This window comes from Schistocerca piceifrons, chromosome 2 (genome assembly GCF_021461385.2).
Source record: "Schistocerca piceifrons isolate TAMUIC-IGC-003096 chromosome 2, iqSchPice1.1, whole genome shotgun sequence".
NCBI lineage: Eukaryota > Metazoa > Arthropoda > Insecta > Orthoptera > Acrididae > Schistocerca > Schistocerca piceifrons.
The window spans coordinates 691786582-691811868 of NC_060139.1; the positions used below are offsets into that span (position 1 = coordinate 691786582).

Consider the following 25287-nt stretch of genomic DNA (forward strand, 5'->3'; position numbering starts at 1 on the left):
AGGCAGGTCAGTTGGTAAATCACGTGGGTGCTTTCACACGTGGCTCTGCCTTTCATCGTGTACACCTTCCAGGTTACAGGACTGGAGTAGGTGGTGGTGGGAGGGTGCATGGGACAGGTTTCTCACTGCGGGCGGTTACAATGGTAGGAGCCAGAGGGTAGGGAAGGTGGTTTGGGGATTTCATAGGGATGAACCAAGAGGTTACGAAGGTTAGGTGGACGGCGGAAAGACACTCTTGGTGGAGTGGGGATGATTTCATGAAGGATGGAGCTCATTTCAGGGCAGGATTTGAGGAAGTCGTATCCCTGCTGGAGAGCCACATTCAGAGTCTGATCCAGTCCCGGAAAGTATCCTGTTACAAGTGGGGCACTTTTGGGGTTGTTCTGTGGGAGGTTCTGGGTTTGAGGAGATGAGGAAGTGGCTCTGGTAATTTGCCTCTGTACCAGGTCGGGAGGGTAGTTGCGGGATGCAAAAGCTGTTTTCAGGTTGTTGGTGTAATGGTTCAGGAATTCCGGACTGGAGCACATTCGTTTGCCATGAAGACCTAGGCTGTATGGAAGGGACCGTTTGATGTGGAGTGGGTGGCAGCTGTCATAATGGAGGTACTGTTGCTTGTTGGTGGGTTTGATGTGGACGGATGTGTGAAGCTGGCCTTGGACCCACATCCGTCCACATCAAACCCACCAACAAGCAACAGTACCTCCATTATGACAGCTGCCACCCACTCCACATCAAACGGTCCCTTCCCTACAGCCTAGGTTGTCTTTAAGGGAGATGGTAAACCCACATCCTTTCGTGTTTCCCTCTCTTTCCCTCTTTCCCGATGAAGCAATTGTGGGTTGCGAAAGCTTGAATTTTGTGTGTGTGTTTGTTAGTGTGTCTATCAACATCAACACTTCCGTTTGGTAAGTAACATCATCTTTGTTATTAGATATATTTTTCCCACGTGGAATGTTTCCCTGAGAGAGAGAGAGAGAGAGAGAGAGAGAGAGAGAGAGAGACACACACACACACACACACACACACACACACACACACACACAGAGTCAGCTACCTGAGTAGCAGCCTCTAATTTGTAGTGCACACCTGATCCATGTAGGGGGACCCTATGGTTCCCAACCATATGGCACAAGTCCACAAAGTCACACCCTAGCTTGCCACAGAACCTTCGAAGTCTCTGGTTCAGTCCTTCCACTTGACTCAGAATCAAGGGGCTATGATCATTTCTGGGGACAATGCTGCAAATTGTGAACTGTATTGAAACACTGTACACAACGCTAGTTTCATCAACCTTCGCTGCCAGTCACTGGCATGACCCCCAAGTATGACCTCAGAAGCCAGATGACATGCATTATTTGTTCCAATGTGCACCACAATCTGCAGCTGGTTGCATGCTGTTCCTCAATGACTACTGGGATAGCTTCCTCGACATGTTGAAAGAGGCCACCAAGCATACACTCCCAGTGCATCTGGTGTCCTTTCCTGTCACTTTCACTGTCATACACAAAGCAAAATTTCTATTAAGACACCACAAAAACCTGTGTTAAATATTACCTCTTTCCTAAAATGTTTTGAGGTTAATTACAGTTGTTAGCAAACTCAAAAACAGAGTTAATTTACAAATAATGCAGATAATTTATAAGGCTACTTCTCTTCAAGGGAAAACTAGGTTTAACAACTGATATAGTAACTAAATCACAAATGCCGATTTACTACAAATTTCTCACAGATTATGCAAATGAAAATAAATGGTAGCTTCCAAAAATTCTGAAAAATGCATGTTTATTTGTGTTGATATACAGTGAAATTCAGGGTTGATTTATTCTTTGGCAGAACCATGAACCATAAATGCTGATTTTCTATGAAATAAGTTATGTATCCAAAACACTCATACCAGTAACTTACGAAAATATCAATTCAGAAGCATCTGAAAATTCTTAAAAATAGCCTCCCTCTCATAATTGTACAATGAAATTAGAGAGCAATTGTCTTGGAGGAGGACAGGTCTACTGATCTCAAAAATATTAGAGGAGTGCAATTAAGTTTAATCCTGTAACTGTCAGTAACAGTATGAGTTTATCGTGGCACTCACGAACATTTGAAATTTCACAATATATCACAATACAAACGAGTATTGATACAATCAATAAAAGATTATGCAGAAGTGACGTGAAAAATAAAATACATGAATCTAGATCTTCAAATCGACAATGAATCTTGTACAAGCAGTCTCATACAAATGAAAGTTCCAAAGTCACCTTGTATATACAAATAAATGTGCGTATTTCACAGATTTTTCACTTAACTGTTCCTGTGCCCACTTCTATACATCACTGGTACGTCGAAGAACACTGTAGTGCGAGTTTATCTCCATCAAATGGCCAAAATGTGCAGCACCAAAACAGCACATCTTCTGCCTGTTTCGGCAAACAGTGCATCATCCTCTGTACGTCATGATAAAAAAGAAGAAGAAGAAGAAGAAGAAGAAAAGGACTGGTGACTTTTGTTTTGTGGGTATTAAGCCACAGGCCAAGGCATAATCCTCTGCCCTTCACTTTGTCTTCCAATGCTAGGGACAGCATCCGGGACTACAACAACTCGGAAAGCAGTTCCAATCTCAAACAATCTCAGCATGCCAAACACTTTATACATATCTACACAACAGCCAGTTCATGACAGACAGCTGCTGATTGCAGAGAGGCATCAGCGTATGTTATCGAGCTTGTTGTGATGAAGAGCTGTTCGTTTTATTTATGACTAAGGCCCAAAATTGTGAACAGCAATACTTTGAGTATGAGCTTGATCATTTGAGAAACGGGTACTGTGAAGAGAGATACATAGAGTACTACACTCTAAAATATCTGGCACTACTAATGAAAAGTACCAATTAAATAGAAAGTTTCCCTCTCATTTGTAAAAAGCTATCACAGATGTCATCAACAGAACTCTCAGACACAGTACTGACACAGCGTTTAAACTGACAAGAAAGATGTGTGAATATTTAAACACATCAAAGGATCTATGCATGCCATTTAACACAGCATGAATACATAACATTCCTTGCACTGTTGTCAAGTAAACACAGGAACTATGAAAAGAAGCATTAACACCAGTCTTAAGGTGTAAGCACAACACTGATAAATCTGTAGTAACAGGTCAAGCCCTGGGACCTGAGAACCAACAAATTTGTTTCTCTGGTACTATGGTTTTATCAAGATCTAATCAGTATTATGCTAGGGTGTACAGAGGGGCCGTAGAAATTCAAAATACAAAAGCAACTTTACCAGAAAAGGAGGAGGATGAAATTAGACAAGTTGTGGCCATTGGTATTAAATACAACAAACAGCACCAAGTCTTCCACAGTGCCATCTTAGGCTGGTATTACACTATCATATTTCTTTGTCAAAGATTTGATCAAATATTCATCAAATTTCTTTGACAAAAATATTTGACATGGCACTAAAAAGGGGTATTTCATTGTCATCATGTTTTTCGTCAAAGTTCAAGATGGCTGGCAACAACTTCTTCTTATGCACAGTTGCATGTACCATGAACCATGGACCTTGTCGTTGGTGGGGCAGTTTGCGTGCCTCAGCAATACACTGTGTGCACATTTGGAAGAGAAGCGGGAGAAAAAAAAGAAACCTACCTGGGTGAAGCCATGGGTTTTACAAAGAAACAATAAAAGCATTCAACAAAATTTATTACGCAAGCTTCTAGTGGAGGACACAAGTTGTACATTTCAGTATTTGCTCAGTGAAGTGTCTCGTCATATCACAAAGCACAATACTCACGTAAGAACTGCTATAGCTGCAGAAGACAGACTCACAGTAAAATTCAGATTCCTTGCTACAGGAGAGAGTTACTCTAGCTTGCAGTACAGCACTCTAATGCCACAGTGTCCATTGCCCACTAACTAAAATAATACCTGAAACTTGTGAAGCTTTATAAAGCACTAGGGGACCAGTATCTGAAAGTAAATAAATGTTCAATGCACTTTATGTGCATTAGGAACTATTTTTATTGTAGATCAAAGTAGTAATTACATTCTGTGTCCCACAACTACCAAATTAATAGAAATGTATGAAGCTAATGAGCCGCTTTACAATGTGGGGCATCCTGAGTACAAAAATATAATACGCGCGCACACGCGCACGCACGCACACATGCATGCACGCACACACACGCACACGCACGCATGCATGCGTTCTTTTGCTTTCTCATGAGAATAGCTGGAGTGGAGGCCATTAATTTTCTTTTTTATATCGTCCGCTGTATCTCAGTATCTCAAGGCTAATGACCTCCGCATTTTTTTGGGTGACTTACGTTGTAAAGTGCCTCATCAGCTTCATACATTTTTATTAATTTTTTAGTTGATGGCACACACAAATTAAGCTTCACAGCCATGTTTACAAACACACTACTGGTGACAGAACACTGCAGCGATGCTAGCGATCGAAGAGGTAACATTTCACATGGCAGTGAACAGAAGACAAGCGACTTTTATGATCAAATATTCCACAAGGCCCTAGATTTGATCATATTTATTTGATGACAGGAGAGGTTTGACAAAGTTCCCTATTACACTATCAAATTTCTGTAACAAATATTTGATGAATATTTATGTCAAAGAAATCTGAAATTTGACATATCAACTTTGACACCTCCCCCCCCCCTCGCCCTCCCCCACATGAACCATGGACCTTGTCGTTGGTGGGGCAGTTTGCGTGCCTCAGCAATACAGATAGCAGTACCGTAGGTGCAATCACAGAGGAGGGGTATCTGTTGAGAGGCCACACAAATGTGTGATTCCTGAGGAGGGGCAGCAGCCTTTTTCAGTAAATGCAGGGGCAACAGTCTGGACGATTGACCGAACTGGTCTTGTAACACTAACCAAAACGGCCTTGCTATACTGGTACTGCAAATGGCTGAAAGCAAGGGGAAACTACAGCCATAAATCTTCCCGAGGGCATGCAGCCTTACTGTATGGTTAAATGATGATGGCGTCCTCTTGGGTAAAATATTCTGGAGGTAAAATAGTCCCCCATTCGGATCTCCGGGCGGGGACTACTGAGGAGGATGTTGTCATCAGGAGAAAGAAAACTGGCATTCTACGGATCGGAGCGTAGAATGTCAGATCCTATAATAGGGCAGGTAGGTTACAAAATTTAAAAAGGGAAATGGATAGGTTAAAGTTAGATACAGTGGGAATTAGTGAAGTTCGGTGGCAGGACGAACAAGACTTCTGGTCAGGTCATTACAGGGTTATAAACACAAAATCGATAGGGGTAATGCAGTAGTAGGTTTAATAATGAATAGGAAAATAGGAATGCGGGTAAACTACTACAAACAGCATAGTGAACGCATTATAGTGGCCAAGATAGATACGAAGCCCACGTCTACCACAGTAGTACAAGTTTATTTGCCAACTAGCTCTGCAGATGATGAAGAAATTGATGAAATGTAAGATGAGATAAAAGAAATTATTCAGGTAGTGAAGGGAGATGAAAATTTAATAGTCATGGGTGACTGGATTTCGAGAGTAGGAAAAGGGAGAGAAGGAAACATGGTAGGTGAATACAGACTGGGGGTAAGAAAGGAAAGAGGAATCCGTCTGGTAGAATTTTGCACAGAGCATAACTTAATCATAGCTAACACTTGGTTCAAGAATCATAAAAGAAGGTTGTACACATGAAAGAAGCCTGGAGATACTAGAAAGTATCAGACAGATTATATAATGGTAAGACAGAGATTTAGGAACCAGGTTTTAAATTGTAAGACATTTCCAGGGGCAGATGCAGACTCTGACCACAATCTATTGGATATGAACAGTAGATTAAAACAAAAGAAACTGGAAAAAGGTGGGAATTTGAGGAGACGGAACCTGGATAAATTGAAAGAACCAGAGGTTTTAGAGAGCTTCAGGGAGACCATTAGGGAACGATTGACAAGAATAGGGGAATGAAATACAGTAGAAGAAGAATGCGTTGCTTTGAGAGATGAAATAGTGAAGGTAGCAGAGGATCAAGTAGATAAAAAGACGAGTGCTAATAGAAATCCTTGGGTAACAGAAGAGATATTGAATTTAATTGATGAAAGGAGAAAATATATAAGTGCAGTAAATGAAGCACGCAAAAAGGAATACAAACGTCTCAAGAATGAGATCGACAGGAAGTGCAAAATGGCTAAGCAGGGATGCCTAGAGGACAAATGTAAGGATGTAGAGGCTTATCTCACTAGGGTGTAAGATAGATACTGCCTACAGAAATATGAAAGAGACCTTCGGAGAAAAGAAAACCACTTTTATGAATATCAAGAGCTCAGATGGAAACCCAGTTCTAAGCAAAGAAGGGGAAGCAAAAAGGTGGAAGGAGTATATAGAGGGTCTATACAAGGGCAGTGTACTTGAGGACAATTTTATGGAAATGGAAGAGGATTTAGACGACGATTAAATGGGGGATAAGATACTGCCTGAAGAGTTCGACAGAGCACTGAAAGACCTGAGTCGAAACAAGGCCCTGAGAGTAGACAACATTCCATTAGAACTACTGACAGCCTTGGGAGAGCCAGACCTGACAAAACTCTCACATTTGGTGAGCAAGGTATATGAGCCATGTGAAAATTACCGAACTATCAGTTTAATAATTCACAGCTGAAAAATACTAACACGAATTCTTTACATACGAATGGAAAACTGATAGAAGGCGACCTCGGGGAAGATCAGTTTGGATTCCATAGAAACATTGGCACACATGAGACAATACTGACCCTACAACTTTCGTTAGAAGAGAGATTAAGGAAAGACAAACCTATGTTTCTAGCATCTGCAGACTTAGAGAAAGCTTTTGACAATGTTGACTGGAATACTCTCTTTCAAATTTTGAAGGTGGCAGGGGTTTAAGACAGGTAGTGAAAGGCTATTTACAATTTGTATAGAAACCAGATGGCAGTTATAAGAGTCAAGGGACATGAAAGGGAAGCACTGGTTGGGAAGGGAGTGAGACAGGGTTGTAGCCTCTCCCCGATGTTATTCAATCTGTGTATTGAGCAAGCAGTAAAGGAAACAAAAGAAAAATTCGGAGTAGGTATTAAAATCCACGGAGAAGAAATAAAAACTTTGAGGTTCGCTGATGACATTGTAATTCTGTCAGAGACAGCAAAGGACTTGGAAGAGCAGTTGAACGGAATGGACAGTGTCTTGAAAGGAGGGTATAAGATGAACATCAACAAAAGCAAAACGAGGATAATGGAATGTAGTCGAATTAAATCGGATGATGCCGAGGGAATTAGATTAGGAAATGAGACACTTAAAGTAGTAAAGGAGTTTTGCTATTTGGGGAGCAAAATAACTGATGATGGTCAAAGTAGCGAGGATGTAAAATGTAGACTAGCAATGGCAAGGAAAGCGTTTCTGAAGAAGAGAAATTTGTTAACATTGAGTATAGATTTAAGTGTCAGGAAGTCGTGTCAAAGTATTTGTATGGAATGTAGCCCTGTATGGAAGTGAAACGTGGACGATAAATAGTTTGGACAAGAAGAGAATAGAAGCTTTCGAAATGTGGTGCTACAGAAGAATGCTGAAGATTAGATGGGTAGATCACATAACTAATGAGGGAGTGTTGAATAGAATTGGGGAGAAGAGAAGTTTGTGGCACAACTTGACTAGAAGAAGGGATTGGTTGGTAGGACATATTTTGAGGCATCAAGGGATCACCAATTTAGTACTGGAAGGCAGCATGTAGGGTGAAAATCGTAGAGGGAGACCAGGAGATGAATACACTAAGCAGATTCAGAAGGATGTAGGTTGCAGTAGGTACTGGGAGATGAGGAAGCTTGCACAGGATAGAGTAGCATGGAGAGCTGCATCAAACCAGTCTCAGGACTGAAGACCACAATGACAACAACAACAACAACAACAACTTTGACAAAGAAATATGATAGTGTAATACTGGCCTTAGGCAGCAGTCATATCGAATGCATGTAAGCAATTCAACTTGCTGTTCTTGAGCTTCTTTAGAATCATTATAGCACCTGATGATGGTCTCCAGCATTGGAAGAGGAGACTTACTTTAGGCACAGAATTACACCTTGGACCACACCATACTGCCCACAAAACAAAAATCACCAATATCGCAAATACCAGCTGTCAAGGCTGAAATTCTATGAGGAGAAGGGCAGAGGGGGGTTGGGGGTATAATTAGCCATTACAGATTTCATTATGTACCAAATGAGTTTGTTTCATTTACTGAAAGTATGCAGAGGACAATACTGAATAATTTATGGAGTTCCCCATAGTTTATTCTACCCATTGCAGTTATTAGTCTTCTGTTAAGCATACATTACATGGAAACCGTTTTTCGCCAGTGCTCCCTGAAGCTCTCTACAACCTCTGGTTCTTTCAGTTTATCCAGGTTCCATCTCGTCAAATTACAACCTTTTTCAGTTTTAATCTACAGTTCATAACCAATAGATTGTGGTCAGAGTCCACATCCGCCCCTGGAAATGTATTACAATTTAAAACATGGTTCCTTAATCTCTGTCTTACCATTATATAATCTATCTGAAACTCTTCAGTATCTCCAGGATTCTTCCATGTATACAACCTTCTTTTATGATTCTTGAACCGAATGTTGGCTATGATTAAGTTATGCTCTGTGCAAAATTCTACCAGACGGCTCCCTCTTTCCTTTCTTACCCCCAATCAGTATTCACCTACCATGTTTCCTTCTCTCCCTTTTCCTACTCTCGAATTCCAGTCACCCACGACTATTAAATTTTCGTCTCCCTTCACTACCTGAATAATTTCTTTTATCTCATCTTACATTTCATCAATTTCTTCATCATCTGCAGAGCTAGTTGGCAAATAAACTTGTACTACTGTGGTAGATGTGGGCTTCGTATCTATCTTGGCCACTATAATGCGTTCACTATGCTGTTTGTAGTAGTTTACCCGCATTCCTATTTTCCTATTCATTATTAAACCTACTCCTGCATTACCCCTATTGATTTTGTGTTTATAACCCTGTAGTGACCTGACCAATAGTCTTGTTCGTCCTGCCACCGAACTTCACTAATTCATACTTTATCTAACTTTAACCTATCCATTTCCCTTTTTAAATTCTACACTCCGATCCGTAGAATGCCAGTTTTCTTTCTCCTGATGACAACATCCACCTCAGTAGTCCCCGCCCGGAGACTATTTTACCTCCAGAATATTTTACCCAAGAGGATGCCATCATCATTTAACCATACAGTAAGGCTGCATGACCTCGGGAAAAATTACGCCTGTAGTTTCCCCTTGCTTTCAGGCGTTCGCAGTACCAGCACAGCAAGGCCGTTTTGGTTAGTGTTACAAGGCCAGATCAGTCAATCATTCAGACTGTTGCCCCTGCAACTACTTAAAAGGGTGCTGCCCCTCTTCGGGAACCAGACGTTTGTCTGGCCTCTCAACAGATACCCCTCCGTTGTGGTTGCACCTACGGTACGGATATCTGTATCGCTGAGGCACGCAAGCCTCCCCACCAATGGCAAAGTCCATGGTTCATGGGAGGGTGGGGAGGGGGGGGGGGGCATTTTATTAGCAAAGAAGATAACCAATGAAGTAAATAAAACTACATTAGTCCCATGAAATGAAATAAAAAATAGTTAGCAGTGAAGAATGGTGCACATAATATACAGTTTTCGTCACTATAAAAATATTAGTATCCTGTGATACCTTTGGTAGTTCACCAATAATATTAAACTTCCTATATTTTTGTTGTGTTTCCTTTGTTGCCATGTCTTCAAGGAAAACATTCACAGTAATTCTTAGGGGCCCTGCAGCACACAGGATGAAGCATACCTGCAAAGAATAGTCCTATGTGAAAGCAGCTGAAGACATACATCACATAAATAATTATGTTACAGTCTTTAAGCAGTATGGGCCAGTACATTATTCAACTTTAAAGGCCATTTCTGTGAAGAGAGAGTAACTCCTAAGCTTTGTTACAGTGCTGTCAAAGTTTATACATAACACAGTAACTACTTGACAATGTAGGAAAACACAGATTGCTACTTTCCAGAAAGAAGAATCATCAAGTTGAAGACGAGCACAATTAAAATACATTTACCTAAAGAGTTTGGCCGCCACCTTCGTCAGCGTAAGAGAGACACATGCCATTCAGACACACAAGAGACTCTTGACATCTAGTTTTTTTTACAAGTGAACCTAATATCTGTAACAGAATTTGGATATAGTTTATGGTTATCAAGTTGAAGGAAGCCACTACAGGGGCGAGAGCAGGTGACAGAGTGGTGGAGACGGGAGCGGGGGGGGGGGGGGGGGGGGGGGGCGGTCGAGACGGGAGCGAGGGGGGGGGGGCGGTCGGGACGGTAGCGAGGGGGGGGCCGGCCGAGACGGGTGCGAGGGGGGGGCCGGCCGAGACGGGTGCGAGGGGGGGGGGCGGCCGAGACGGGTGCGAGGGGTGGGGCGGTCGAGACGGGAGCGGGGGGGGCTGGCGGTCGAGGGGGGGAAGGGGAGAGGGGGAAGGGGAGAGGGGGAAGGGGAGAGGGGGGAAGGGGAGAGGGCGGTCGAGGGGGGGAAGGGGAGAGGGGGAAGGGGAGAGGGGGGAAGGGGAGAGGGCGGTCGAGGGGGGGAAGGGAGAGGGCGGTCGAGGGGGGGAAGGGAGAGGGCGGTCGACGGGGGGAGGGGTTGGGGGAGGGGAGGGGGGAGAGGTCGGGGATGGAGGGGGAGGAAGGGGGATGGAGGGGGAGGAGGGGGGATGGAGGGGGAGAGGTCGGGGATGGAGGGGGGAGCGGTCGGGGATGGTGGGGGAGGAGGGGGGAGAGGTCGGGGATGGAGGGGGAGGTCGGGATGGGGGGGAGAGGTCGGGGATGGAGGGGGGAGAGGTCGGGGATGGGGGGAGAGGCCGGGGATGGAGGGGGGGAGAGGGGAGAGGCCGGGGATGGAGGAGGGGGGAGAGGCCGGGGAGGAGGGGGGGAGGGGGGAGAGGTCGGGGATGGTGGGGGGGAGGGGGGAGAGGTCGGGGATGGAGGGGGGGAGGGGGGAGAGGTCGGGGATGGAGGGGGAGGAGGGGGGAGAGGTCGGGGATGGAGGGGGAGGAAGGGGGAGAGGTCGGGGATGGAGGAGGAGGAGGGGGGGAGAGGTCGGGGATGGAGGAGGAGGAGGGGGGAGAGGTCGGGGATGGAGGAGGAGGAGGGGGGGAGAGGTCGGGGATGGAGGAGGAGGAGGGGGGAGAGGTCGGGGATGGAGGAGGAGGAGGGGGGAGAGGTCGGGGATGGAGGAGGAGGAGGGGGGAGAGGTCGGGGATGGAGGAGGAGGAGGGGGGAGAGGTCGGGGATGGAGGAGGAGGAGGGGGGAGAGGTCGGGGATGGAGGAGGAGGAGGGGGGGAGAGGTCGGGGATGGAGGAGGAGGAGGGGGGAGAGGTCGGGGATGGAGGAGGAGGAGGGGGGAGAGGTCGGGGATGGAGGAGGAGGAGGGGGGAGAGGTCGGGGATGGAGGAGGAGGAGGGGGGAGAGGTCGGGGATGGAGGGGGAGGAGGGGGGAGAGGTCGGGGATGGAGGGGGAGGAGGGGGGAGAGGTCGGGGATGGAGGGGGGAGAGGTCGGGGATGGAGGGGGAGGAGGGGGGGAGAGGTCGGGGATGGAGGGGGAGGAGGGGGGGAGAGGTCGGGGATGGAGGGGGAGGAGGGGGGAGAGGTCGGGGATGGAGGGGGAGGAGGGGGGAGAGGTCGGGGATGGAGGGGGAGGAGGGGGGAGAGGTCGGGGATGGAGGGGGAGGAGGGGGGAGAGGTCGGGGATGGAGGGGGAGGAGGGGGGAGAGGTCGGGGATGGAGGGGGAGGAGGGGGGAGAGGTCGGGGATGGAGGGGGAGGAGGGTGGAGAGGTCGGGGATGGAGGGGGAGGAGGGTGGAGAGGTCGGGGATGGAGGGGGAGGAGGGTGGAGAGGTCGGGGATGGAGGGGGAGGAGGGGGGAGAGGTCGGGGATGGAGGGGGAGGAGGGGGAGAGGTCGGGGATGGAGGGGGAGGAGGGGGAGAGGTCGGGGATGGAGGGGGAGGAGGGGGAGTGGTCGGGGATGGGAGAGGTCGGGGATGGAGGAGGGGGGAGTGGTCGGGGATGGGAGAGGTCGGGGATGGAGGAGGGGGGAGAGGTCGGGGATGGAGGAGGGGGGAGTGGTCGGGGATGGGAGAGGTCGGGGATGGAGGAGGGGGGAGAGGTCGGGGATGGGAGAGGTCGGGGATGGAGGGGGAGGAGCGGGGAGAGGTCGGGGATGGAGGGGGGAGAGGTCGAGGAGGGGGGTGGGAGATGGAGGAGGTCGGGGAGGGGGGTTGGAGGGGGTGAGGAGGTCGGGGAGGGGGGTTGGAGGGGGTGAGGAGGTCGGGGAGGTGGGTTGGAGGGGGTGAGGAGGTCGGGGAGGGGAGTTGGAGGGGGTGAGGAGGTCGGGGAGGGGAGTTGGAGGGGGTGAGGAGGTCGAGGAGGGGGGTTGGAGGGGGTGAGGAGGTCGAGGAGCGGGGTTGGAGGGGGTGAGGAGGTCGAGGCGGGGGAAGGAGGTGAGGAGGGGACGGAGGGGCTGGTGGTCGAGGAGGGGGCAGGGGGGAGGTGGTCGAGGAGGGGGCAGGGGGGAGGTGGTCGAGGAGGGGGCAGGGGGGAGGTGGTCGAGGAGGGGGCAGGGGGTGAGGGGGACGAGTAGGGAGGGAGGGGGACGAGTAGGGCGGGAGGGGGGACGAGTAGGGCGGGGAGGGGGACGAGTAGGGCGGGAGGGGGACGAGTAGGGCGGGAGGGGGACGAGTAGGGCGGGAGGGGGACGAGTAGGGCGGGAGGGGGACGAGTAGGGCGGGAGGGGGACGAGTAGGGCGGGAGGGGGACGAGTATGGCGGGAGGGGGACGAGTAGGGCGGGAGGGGGACGAGTAGGGCGGGAGGGGGACGAGTAGGGCGGGAGGGGGACGAGTAGGGCGGGAGGGGGACGAGTAGGGCGGGAGGGGGACGAGTAGGGAGGGAGGGGGACGAGTAGGAGGGAGGGGGACGAGTAGGGAGGGAGGGGGACGAGTAGGGAGGGAGGGGGACGAGTAGGGAGGGAGAGGGACGAGTAGGGAGGGAGGGGGACACGAGTAGGGAGGGAGGAGATGGAGAAGGGGATAGGGAGGGGGGGGGAACATGTCCTAATTTTTAACTATCACAATGATGGTATGCTTTATCACGCAACCGCTTTACAAGCCTTACATTGGTATCTGGTTGTTGCATAATGTACTCCAGGAAGACCTCCGCAGCTGTAGCACCAGCAGTGTGAGAAACCTTCATGCTCTCTCCTCCTGTGTCCTCTTCATCATCACTTTCATCATTACTTTCTTGCAAGCTTTTGATTATTTCTTCATCTGTTAAAGTTTGCTCCATATCACAGTTTTCCTCATTCAGCCACTTAGTAACATCTTCATTGTCAATTTCTTCTCCTTCTGGAAGTTTGTGAAATATGTCACTCTACTAAGTAATTGATAATTCCATACTGACTGGTTCATCGCTGTCACTCACTACTGGATCCAACTTGGTATCAATGGATGGCCACGATTTTCTCCAGCTCTTCTTTATGGTAGGACTCTCCACTTTATCCCATGTTTCAGCTGCTTGGAAAACAACATCTCGTATATTAATTGCTTTCTACACCTTCAGCATAGTCTCACTAGAGTTTTTTTTTTTTTTTTTTTTCACTTTCATTCAGCTAGGAGACAAGAAGTGAATGTCAAAAATGACATTTAATTGATTCCAAAATTCCTTGATCCATGGGCTGAATTATGGCTGTCACACTGGGTGGGAGAAAGAGTGCTTATACATGTACACCAACAGACTTTAGAAAAACATCTGAAGGATGACTAGGAGGATTGTCAATTATAAGGATAGCTTTTAGTGGACACCTTTTCTTCTTTAGCTCTTTTCTACTGCTGGTACAAACGTTTCATGGAACCACCGATAGAATATTTGTCTGTCCATCCACACTTTCATCTGAGCACAACACTGCTCTCTTAGAAGACTTATGTCAGTGTGTCAAAAACAACGTGGATGTTGGGATTTTCCAATCACGGTTAGTGGTTGTTTATGAATCCCATTTGCATTACAACATGCCACTAATGTTACACGCCATTTCTGTTGCTTGTAACCACGAGCTTCCTTCTCATCCTTGGCAGCTAATGTATTTCAAGGAAGCATCTTTTAAGAGAGTCATGTTTCATCAGCATTATTCAAGGCATCAGCACTTAAATCTACTTCCTCTATTATTTTCTGTATCTTTCAAACTCATCAGCATCCTTATCATTAGCTGCGCAACTTTCCCCAGTGACAGTCAGCTGTCGAATGCCGAGCCTTTTTTCCAGTTCGATAGCCAGCATTCACTCGCTGCAAACAAGTTACTACCACCAACTTGGTTGTTAAATGCAGCTGCTTTTTCCTTTATAATCGGGCGACTGAATGGAATTCCTTTACTGCATTCTTGTATGACCATCTATAAACAGCTACGTCCAGTTCTTCATTCTCACTCTTTCACATAACCTTCCATTTTCTCAACTCACTATCCATTTGTGTTGAGTACTGTCGAATAACATTTTCTTTCTTTTTGATGTCATAAATAGTTGCTCGTCCAACACTGAACTCAGCACCAATGGCTTTCTGTGAAGAACCTCGTTTTAACTTATCCAAAATTTCGAGTTTCTGCTTGAGGTCTAGAGTAACGTGTTTCCTTTTAGAAGATGTGATTCCGAATTGTAAAGAAAGCTACAATTTCAAATACAGTATGTAAAGTGCTGTTTCACTAAGTATTGTTGCGCACGATAATTCATTGTGTATGTGTTATTGGATGTGTGCCGGATTACTGAGAGGTCGGACTACTGAGGGCTGGACTAGCGAGAGTCTATTGTAGCTTCTAAATAGCCTGTTCTGGAGGGAAAAAAGTATGCACAACTGAAAGAATCCAAACATTTGATAATGTTATCACTGATACTGTACTGAAAGTTCACACAATGAGATTATTGCTGAGGAAAACATAGACGCCTTTTACTGAAAGTACAAACAGCAACCAATCACATTTTAAAAGGATGTATATATTTTTTAATATCAGTCCTTGTGTAGGGCACCACGACGTTGAGAAACTTTCGCCACTACTAAGTTGCTGGAATCTTATGGCCAGCACTATCTACATGACAAAAAAAGAAAAGTAAACAGCAGTAAGATGGTGAATTCCGATTTCTTCCTCAATATTTAAACACACACACACACACACACACACACACACACACACACACACACAGTTTTAAGCAATTACAAATGATCTTGCTCATAACAATCACCTTTGCTTCTTTTTTTGTTTTGGGATTTATTATTGCCTCTCTTGATGGAAAATTAATGTGTGCTGCAGGATTGTTACTATCAAGTGCCACATTTTGAGAATTTATTTTATGAAGTTTCATTCGACATTTAAGTCTTCTATTGGTCATATTTTCAACAGTAAGAAACAGTTGTGACTCCAGTCCAACACCAGCAGTTAAATTCTTACCACCATTTACTACGAAGTTCACCCATGACCTGTCTTCCTCTGAAACAATTAAAAATGGCACTAATTAAACGTAGAGAAGTATATTTACACCAAACATGACGGATAAAACTTTTTACTTTTACATTTACTACATTCTTAGATACACACTGTAATACAATCAACAAGCACTTCATCTTTAAGCACATAAATATTATTAACTACCTGTGAGCTGCAAAGTTTAAAAACCAGTGAGCCAACTCTTAATCAACAGCATCAAAATTATGATCACATTGCATTTCACAATATTGCAGCTTCTGTAACAATACAGACATATATAATCCTCAGCAGAAAAATTGAAATAGCATGAAGGAGTCATATGAAGAAGGAAGACAGTGTTTAATGCCCTATCACTGATGGACCCATTAATCCACGAAGCACCAACTTGGATTGGGTAAGGATAACTAATCTGGTCGTTTTCAAATGAACCAACCTGGCATTTGCCCTTAGGAATTTAGGAAATCTTAACGTTTTGACCATCAGATAGGTATTCGAAGTGTCTTTCCAGCAGGAGAGTCCACTGAAACAGACAAATGCTGTTCTGACGGACATGCGAATGCACAATAGGGTCTGAACCTCCTGCAGGAATACAGTGAACACTGCAAGCAAATGAGGCATGAATAGAGATACTACTTAGTAGTGTGCACTAAGTTGAGAATTTGGATTGTACAGAAAGCATGCTCAGACATGCTGAAGCAGTTAAAACTGGCCACTGAATCATTTCAGTGCCAACAGTAGCTGACATTGGTACCTCCCTCAAAACACAAAGAATTCATAAAATAAAGGAAAGGCCACCACTTACCTATAGCTGACTGATGTGTGGTGCATAGGAACATTCAAAAGAATACAGTATTTACACGAGCTTTCAAGTTCTTGTTTTTTCTCTAGCACAAGTACACACATTCACATTCACACACACAACCAGACAAATGCCCAAATGCTCATACCAGCAGATGCAGTAAGACACAGTGGGTGAATGTGTGCCCATTTCCTAGAGAATGAGCAAGAGCTCGAAAGCTACTGTAAATATTGTATTCTGTTGAGTGTTTCTATGTTCCACACATCAGTCAGTTATAGGTAAGTGATTACCTTTCCTTTATTTCGGTTCTGTACATCAGTAAAAACGGAAACCATGCAAGGTCACTATGTTGTCCGTACGTCTGTCTGTCTGTCTGTCTTTCTGTCCAACCATTAAAAATACTTTTTCTCAGGAATGGGATCACTTATTAAGATGAAATTTACATCACATACTAAGGTCTATAGTTCCTTAGTGGTATAATAAATGTGAGATAAGTCAGTGCAATCAAAAAATACGGCCACTTACGTCACATTTTGATACTGACAAATTCACTCATCAAACCCTATAGTGTGCTTCCCACTGACTTAGAATCGTAAAATTTGGCTAGAAGCAAAGGTACAAAGTAAAAGTAAAGGAAAAAATTCAAAAATTGTTAATTTGTAAATACTTCCCATAAAAATTATTTCTGTTGTCATCCATTATCCAACTTGAACCTTAAAATTAAAACATTCACAAAAGTCTTAGAATTCCTGGGACCAATATCTTTCCAGTAAGAATCTGGATAACAGGCAACCATTGAGAATCTCGATTTGCAGGATGGATGAACTGTCTATACACATAAGTGTGTACTGAACCCTCAGAGGGCAAGTCCTACTTGCACCTGACCTATTTCTTACAGGAATTTCCATCGTTGAAACACATGAAGAGTTAGTAATTGTTATAACATGTCCAATGTGGCATCAGAAATTTTGGTGGTAGCACTGATTTCTTTTCCATTTGAGCAACATCAAGTAAATGTTTATAAATTTATATTACAATGTATTTACATCAGTTTTATTTCAGAATATTCACACAGTTCGGTTTCTTTTCTGTTTCACATGGAGTTTATGAGATTATGACAATACAGTTTTGCTTTCCTTTATTAACACAGTGTTTTATAGTGCCAGTCAATGTATTAGTCAATGACCAGAGACCACAAGAAGACGGGATCCACAATGCCAAGAGCCTTGTTTATACTTTATTACAATAACAAAATAAGTTAAACAAAAAAAGCATTGTTACTGAACTCTGCAATCAACATAATGAAAATGCTCAGTTTGGTTTTGCAGTTGAAACACAACTGAAGCAGTCTGTTACTATCGAATGAACTGAGTAATCTCTATTAAGATTCAGCCAATATACACTCCTGGAAATTGAAATAAGAACACCGTGGATTCATTGTCCCAGGAAGGGGAAACTTTATTGACACATTCCTGGGGTCAGATACATCACATGATCACACTGACAGAACCACAGGCACATAGACACAGGCAACAGAGCATGCACAATGTCGGCACTAGTACAGTGTATATCCACCTTTCGCAGCAATGCAGGCTGCTATTCTCCCATGGAGACGATCGTAGAGATGCTGGATGTAGTCCTGTGGAACGGCTTGCCATGCCATTTCCACCTGGCGCCGCAGTTGGACCAGCGTTCGTGCTGGACGTGCAGACCGCGTGAGACGACGCTTCATCCAGTCCCAAACATGCTCAATGGGGGACAGATCCGGAGATCTTGCTGGCCAGGGTAGTTGACTTACACCTTCTAGAGCACGTTGGGTGGCACGGGATACATGCGGACGTGCATTGTCCTGTTGGAACAGCAAGTTCCCTTGCCGGTCTAGGAATGGTAGAACGATGGGTCCGATGACGGTTTGGATGTACCGTGCACTATTCAGTGTCCCCTCGACGATCACCAGTGGTGTACGGCCAGTGTAGGAGATCGCTCCCCACACCATGATGCCGGCTGTTGGCCCTGTGTGCCTCGGTCGTATGCAGTCCTGATTGTGGCGCTCACCTGCACGGCGCCAAACACGCATACGACCATCATTGGCACCAAGGCAGAAGCGACTCTCATCACTGAAGACGACACGTCTCCATTCGTCCCTCCATTCACGCCTGTCGCGACACCACTGGAGGCGGGCTGCACGATGTTGGGGCGTGAGCGGAAGACGGCCTAACGGTGTGCGGGACTGTAGCCCAGCTTCATAGAGACGGTTGCGAATGGTCCTCGCCGATACCCCAGGAGCAACAGTGTCCCTAATTTGCTGGGAAGTGGCGGTGCGGTCCCCTACGGCACTGCGTAGGATCCTACGGTCTTGGCGTGCATCCGTGCGTCGCTGCGGTCTGGTCCCAGGTCGACGGGCACGTGCACCTTCCGCCGACCACTGGCGACAACATCGATGTACTGTGGAGACCTCACGCTCCACTTGTTGAGCAATTCGGCGGTACGTCCACCCGCCCTCCCGCATGCCCACTTTACGCCCACGCTCAAAGTCCGTCAACTGCACATACGGTTCACGTCCACACTGTCGCGGCATGCTACCAGTGTTAAAGACTGCGATGGAGCTCCGTATGCCATGGCAAACTGGCTGACACTGACGGCGGCGGTGCACAAATGCTGCGCAGCTAGCGCCATTCGACGGCCAACACCGCGGTTCCTGGTGTGTCCGCTGTGCCGTGCGTGTGATCATTGCTTGTACAGCCCTCTCGCAGTGTCCGGAGCAAGTATGGTGGGTCTGACACACCGGTGTCAATGTGTTCTTTTTTCCATTTCCAGGAGTGTACATAGCCTGTGTTCTCAGTTCAGATTGGAGTCGATATACGTATCCCACATTCAAAAAACTGATACAAAATAATTGTGGGAAAAAATGTTAGAGAGATCACAGTTTTTATTTGAAGAACAATTATTTATTTACAACCCTGAACTTCGAAATTATTACAAACTCATCAAACTGAAAAGTATGAAAAATAATAATTACATTCTCCAGCTATAAAAATTTTAGTTGTTTAACACTGGATAAGTCATCTGTGACTCACTAATATCATATCTTCATAAATTGTGAACAACTGATCTTGGAACAGTGTCCTCTTTTCTACTATGAATTTCACTCAACTGACAAAAGTGCAGCAGCTGCCAGAAATTAATTTATTACACATTCAGTCACAAGTAGTTTAGTGACCACAAATTCACATCTTCACATGAAGAACAGGAGGTCCAAAAGAAGATACGAAGTTTACAATTAGAACTAACCTAACTTGACTATTTCAGAGTGTTGCAGTGTCCATTCACCTGTAAGGACTATGGACCTTAAATAATGAATAGATCTCCATGAGGATAAATAATAAATTGTCCTTATCTTCCGGCTTGAAAGTTGCAAGTAAATACGCATCCACCATCCATAAAATGACAGAGGACTCAAGGCAATGTGAAACCCCAGGAAGAAAATGATGGCAAGAACCAAATCTAAAGAAATGGGCAAGCCATCCAGTCTTTTCCTCACACCTTCATTCATATACTTGTTCAACAGATACATTCCACCTATCTCCTGCCCCCCCCCCAACCTCTATGGCCACCTCTCCCCCTCCCCCCCACCCCCTCTGCTCAATCTATCGCTCCTCTGTCCACCTCATTCTCTCTCGCACTCTCTGCCGCCCTCACACCCTCCCTCGCACTCTCTGCCGCCCTCACACCCTCCCTCGCACTCTCTGCCGCCCTCACACCCTCCCTCGCACTCTCTGCCGCCCTCACACCCTCCCTCGCACTCTCTGCCGCCCTCACACCCTCCCTCGCACTCTCTGCCGCCCTCACACCCTCCCTCGCACTCTCTGCCGCCCTCACACCCTCCCTCGCACTCTCTGCGCCCTCACACCCTCCCTCGCACTCTCTGCCGCCCTCACACCCTCCCTCGCACTCTCTGCCGCCCTCACACCCTCCCTCGCACTCTCTGCCGCCCTCACACCCTCCCTCGCACTCTCTGCCGCCCTCACACCCTCCCTCGCACTCTCTGCCGCCCTCACACCCTCCATCGCACTCTCTGCCGGCCTCACACCCTCCCTCGCACTCTCTGCCGGCCTCACACCCTCCCTCGCACTCTCTGCCGGCCTCACACCCTCCCTCGCACTCTCTGCCGGCCTCACCCTCCCTCGCACTCTCTGCCGACATCCTCTCCCACTTTATCATCTCCCAGCCCCTTCTTTCTGGTCAGCCATCCCCATCTGCACATGTAGCCCCCACAAGATACGCCAATACTTTTGCAACTTGTTCCTGTAGTATGGTTTTAAAGTATTAGGTTGGTGCACAAGTTCACAGTGTTTTTCCGTATGTTCATTAAGTACAACAGATACACATTTCAAAGACTTCAGTCATCCATAATATATTGTCTTCACTATTTACAACGCTCTGCTAATGCTGGGGTAACTTTTTGATTCCACATCTGTAGAAATCGTGTGTCCGAGGCAAAGAACCCATCAAGCCACGAATGGAGCACATTTTCATCCAGAAAGGAACTTCCTTGAAGGTTGTTCAATAGCAAGCAGAAAAGGTTAAAATCTGAGGGCGCAAGATCAGGTGAAGAAAGTGGGTGCGGAATGACTTCCCAACCCAACTCCTGTATAGTGTGTTTTGTCAGTCTAGCAGAATGTGAGCAGAAATTATCACAGAGCACCATCACTTCATCCAGTCTTCCTCATCAAAGTTCTTGGATTCCATCTGCAAGATGTCTCAGTTGTCAACAGTAAATATCAGCAGTGATGATTACACCTTGGGAAGCAAACCACAGTACACCACACTGTCCCTGTCCTAACAGATGCATAATGTTATCTTTTGTGGATGTAGGCAGATCTTCATACAGGGAGTTGGTGCTTTGTTTGAGTTTAACCATTCCCTTCTTTTCCTTATGTTAGCACAGAGACACAATTTCTCGTCACCAATAACAATGCAGGACAGGCATGGTCAGCATTGTTCACGAATCAATTGATGATGTGCAAGCAAAGACGCACATGTGGCCAACTGCTGATTTTTGTGGTTTTTGGCTTAAAGTATGCAGTACCCACAAACCCAATTTTTGAACTTTCCCCACTGCATGCAAATGTTGCATGGCAGTGGAATGATCACAGTTCATCACATCTGGCAGTTCTCAAGTACAATGACTTGGATCATTTTGATTAATGCATTTAAACAATCTTCATCAAACGTGGAGAGTCACTAATGTCAAAACAATCCTCCTTAACATGAGAAAATCATTTTCTTGCCTTGTTCTGTCCAATGGCATAATCCCCATACATGGCACAAATGTTTCTGGCTGCCTCTGCTGCTGTCACCCCTCTACTGAACACAAACAGAATAATATGTCGGCAATGTTCCAATTTCTCCACTTGGCACTCCATTTCCTAGCATCCACAGCTCCACTCACTATCTCGAAATAATAATATATAAACTCAAATAGCAACAGTGCACTAAAAATAAAAAATTACAATTGCTAAATAAGCCTACAGCAACTGGGATACCAACATGCAAAACAAAAACGCAATGAACTTATGCACCAGCCTAATTTAAACTCACAATCTTGACAAATACACTGCACTATGTTCCGCTGTACCAAGTTGACAATGGCAAGTGTTCTGATGTCTGAAGAACTAAACCAATCGAAGCTGTACACATACCAGAAATGTCAATAGCACATGTAATATGACAAAGAGAGCAAACTGTGAGAAAGAAAGATCCCTAAACAAGCAACTGTCTATGTGTAGCAGAATGTTAGCAGGTCTGGCTTCTGAACTAGCGAACACACAAGAGAACCAAATCAGCAGCAGCCTTCTACCTTCTCGCCTGACACCAGATGCTCCTTCCAACACAAACAGCATGGGCGCACCATGTTTGAAGCCATCATAACCATTTGCTGGCTAGCAGCATTGTTGGTTCTGTGTCCTTTGTTGCCATGGCATTATTGGCAGGAATGGATGCCAAATCCCTCCCCCTGTAATGGGCTGTAAGTACAACAGTGCCTAGGTCTGTGTCTTAAACAATTGGGGAGAAAGGGGGGGGGGGGGGGGGGGGGGGAGACTGGAAGCCTAGCCAGTGGTCCCATTTAGATGTCATTATCTTCAGATGTGGCAGCCGAGGCTAAGGGTGGCTCAAAATAAGGCAAGTCTTTTCCGATGTGTTCAATGGGATGTGGAGGTGATGTAGCAGGGATTGACTCAACCCCCTTTGGTTGCTCTCCCTGCAATGTGAAAGATGAACACTACCATGAAATTAAGTAATCATGATGGTGGTGGTGGTGGTTGTGGTGGTGGTGGTGGTGGTGGCGGCGGCGCCTGCACTTATATGCTGAGGGGGAAATATTATCATCAGTCATGTATGTTATAGGCCCCAAAATTTTCTCCCTAGGGTACTGCTGGCTATGCTCATGTCACACTCTTAATTCATTTCTGTGTCTCCTACACATACTGTCTCCGACTGTGACCTCAAAAAGTTGCTGATCACTGTGTTGGATTATCACTCCTCCCATCCACCCCAGCTCACACACAACTACACAAGCCTAAACCAACATACTATTCCGGAATCATGGGAACATGACTGCTGAGGGCAGGGAGTATGTTGCAAGAGATCTAACATCTCTCGGGCACTGGCCATACTGAAGCTCCGCCAGACTACTCACATTTACAGAGATGGTATTGTACACGGCTAAGTAGTGCAAGAGAGCATCATCCACCAACATGATTTGCACTCACTGCTTTCCTCATTTGGGTCTTAAATGTCCTGACCATCCACTCTGCCTCTAACTTGGATGCTGGATGGAAGGGTGCAGAGGTCAGGTACTGGATACCATTGTGACAACAGAATGCCTGAAACTCGGATGTGATAAACTGGGGGGCCATTATCAGAGCCCAGCATGGTTGGTGCACCCCCTACTGCAAATATGGTCACGAACACCCAATGGTGAATGTTGCTGGTGTGGTACTCATGCATACTATATATGCAAAGTTGGAAAACAGCATCCACCATTATCAACCACATTTCCCCAAGAAAAGGACTGGAAAAATCCACGTGTACTTTATCCCACGATTGAGGCCACAGTGAAAACTTCTGTGGAGGAGTCATTTGGTTCTGTACACAGGCTTGATACTGCCTCAATACACATCTAAGTAAAGGTGGTACTACAACGCAGCACTTATCCTCTGTTGTAAGCAAGAACACTCCCTGACATTTACTATGCCACTCTTTCATGCGGAAATAAGGTCGAAATCTTGATGGACATCCTTAGGGAGCTCTGCAGACCATCCTGTTTGAACTGGTGTGACAACTTGTGGCTACTGCTAATTCCTTGGCAGTGATGGAAAATTCTAGCAACACTGTTTCTAAGGCATTGTCAATCTTAAAACAAACCCTATCCCTATCAAACTCCGTAACGGGACCCATGGGCAGCCTGGACAAAGCGTTAGCATTACCACGCTGTGCCATGAGCTTAAAATGGATATTGAAAAATAATTTCCGAGAAATAATGCCCGACACTGCAGCCTCTGAGCCATCTTGTCAGGGATTATGGTGTTACGATTAAACAACAATACCAACAGTTGATGATCCATGATGTGAAATTTGGAGCCATACAAGAAAATGTGAAACTTTTTAACACAAAATATGACAGCCAGAGCCACTTTATCTGGGAGTAATTCTTTTGGGGAGGCCAGAGGGTCTTAGATGCGAAAGCAATCTGCTGTTCTGATCCATTCGGATTTCTGAGAGACAATATGCCTCCAATCCCACTCTACGATGTCAGTAGCCAGTATTCAGCTTTTCTTTGGATCAAAGGTAGCAAGGCAAGGAGCAGAGCATAAACAATATTTTAGCCACAAAAAAAAAATCTTGCTGACAAGCATCTGACCAAACATATTTCATATCCTTCTTATAAACCTGATTTAGAGTGTGAGATCTTCAATGCATTTGGTATGAATTTCTTATAATAGTTCACCTTGCAAGGAATGGTTGCAGTTCCTTCAAGTTCTGAAGGACGCGCAACTTATTAATTGCTGTGACATGCCCACCTTACTTAAGACCTGATCTAAATACTTGACACTGGGTGCAAGAGTCTTCACTTTCCCTTGCAAAGCAGACCACTGTCCTCCAGCACTTGAACCATTGCCTGTAAAGTTTGGAAATGTCCTTCCATGATGGAACCTGTGACAATTAAATCATCCAGATAAGTTGCACATTTTGGGAAATAGTGAACACACTGATATATAAAATGCTGAAAAATTCCTGTAGCTGATGCAACACCACAAGGCGGTCTGAAACTACTAGAGGCCAAACAGCCTGTTAGTAAAGAGCAGCTGCTGTGACTTTAGCACTGAGGGCAGCTGCAGATATGCATCTCTCAAATCAACCTCCAAAAAATTGTGTTCACCAGCTAACCTCACCAATAACTCCTCAAGGCAAAGGATTGGATAAATTTCCAGCTCACTCTGGGTATTAATTGTGGCTTTAAAAACACTGCACAACTGAATTGCACCATTGGGTTTTTTATCCAGTAATAACAGAGTTGCCCATTGAATTGATGCTACAGATGAAATAACCCCTAATTCCTGTAGTCTGTCCAATTCAGCTATAATTACACCTCTCATAGCAAATGGCAAAGGGCTAGCAAGGCAAAACTTTGGGGTCACAGACAGCTTAAGATGAATGTAGGGTAAAAAATCCCTTGCTTTATCCAACACTGGCTCCAATGACTGTTTGTGGGACTATGAAAGAGACTCAAGATCGTGAAAAGGAATTACTGGTGCACCAAATTAATGTGATTAACAATTTGAAAACCAAATTCTGTAAAAGTGTCCAATCCAAAAATATTTGAAGCTAAAGTGGAACCAACCACTAATTATC

The 25287-nt window shown here is 45.8% G+C and overlaps 1 protein-coding gene across 1 annotated transcript in view; it reads right to left on the reverse strand.

Annotated features, from left to right (window-relative positions):
• Positions 1 to 25287, reverse strand: part of LOC124776375 — a 352178-nt gene that overhangs the window by 110718 nt on the left and 216173 nt on the right. Inside the window, exons 10-11 of the mRNA XM_047251339.1 lie at positions 15331 to 15575; positions 9716 to 9841 (exon numbers count right to left, since the gene is read on the reverse strand). Coding sequence (XP_047107295.1) covers positions 9716 to 9841; positions 15331 to 15575 — 371 coding nt within the window. The remainder of the gene's footprint in view (positions 1 to 9715; positions 9842 to 15330; positions 15576 to 25287) is intronic.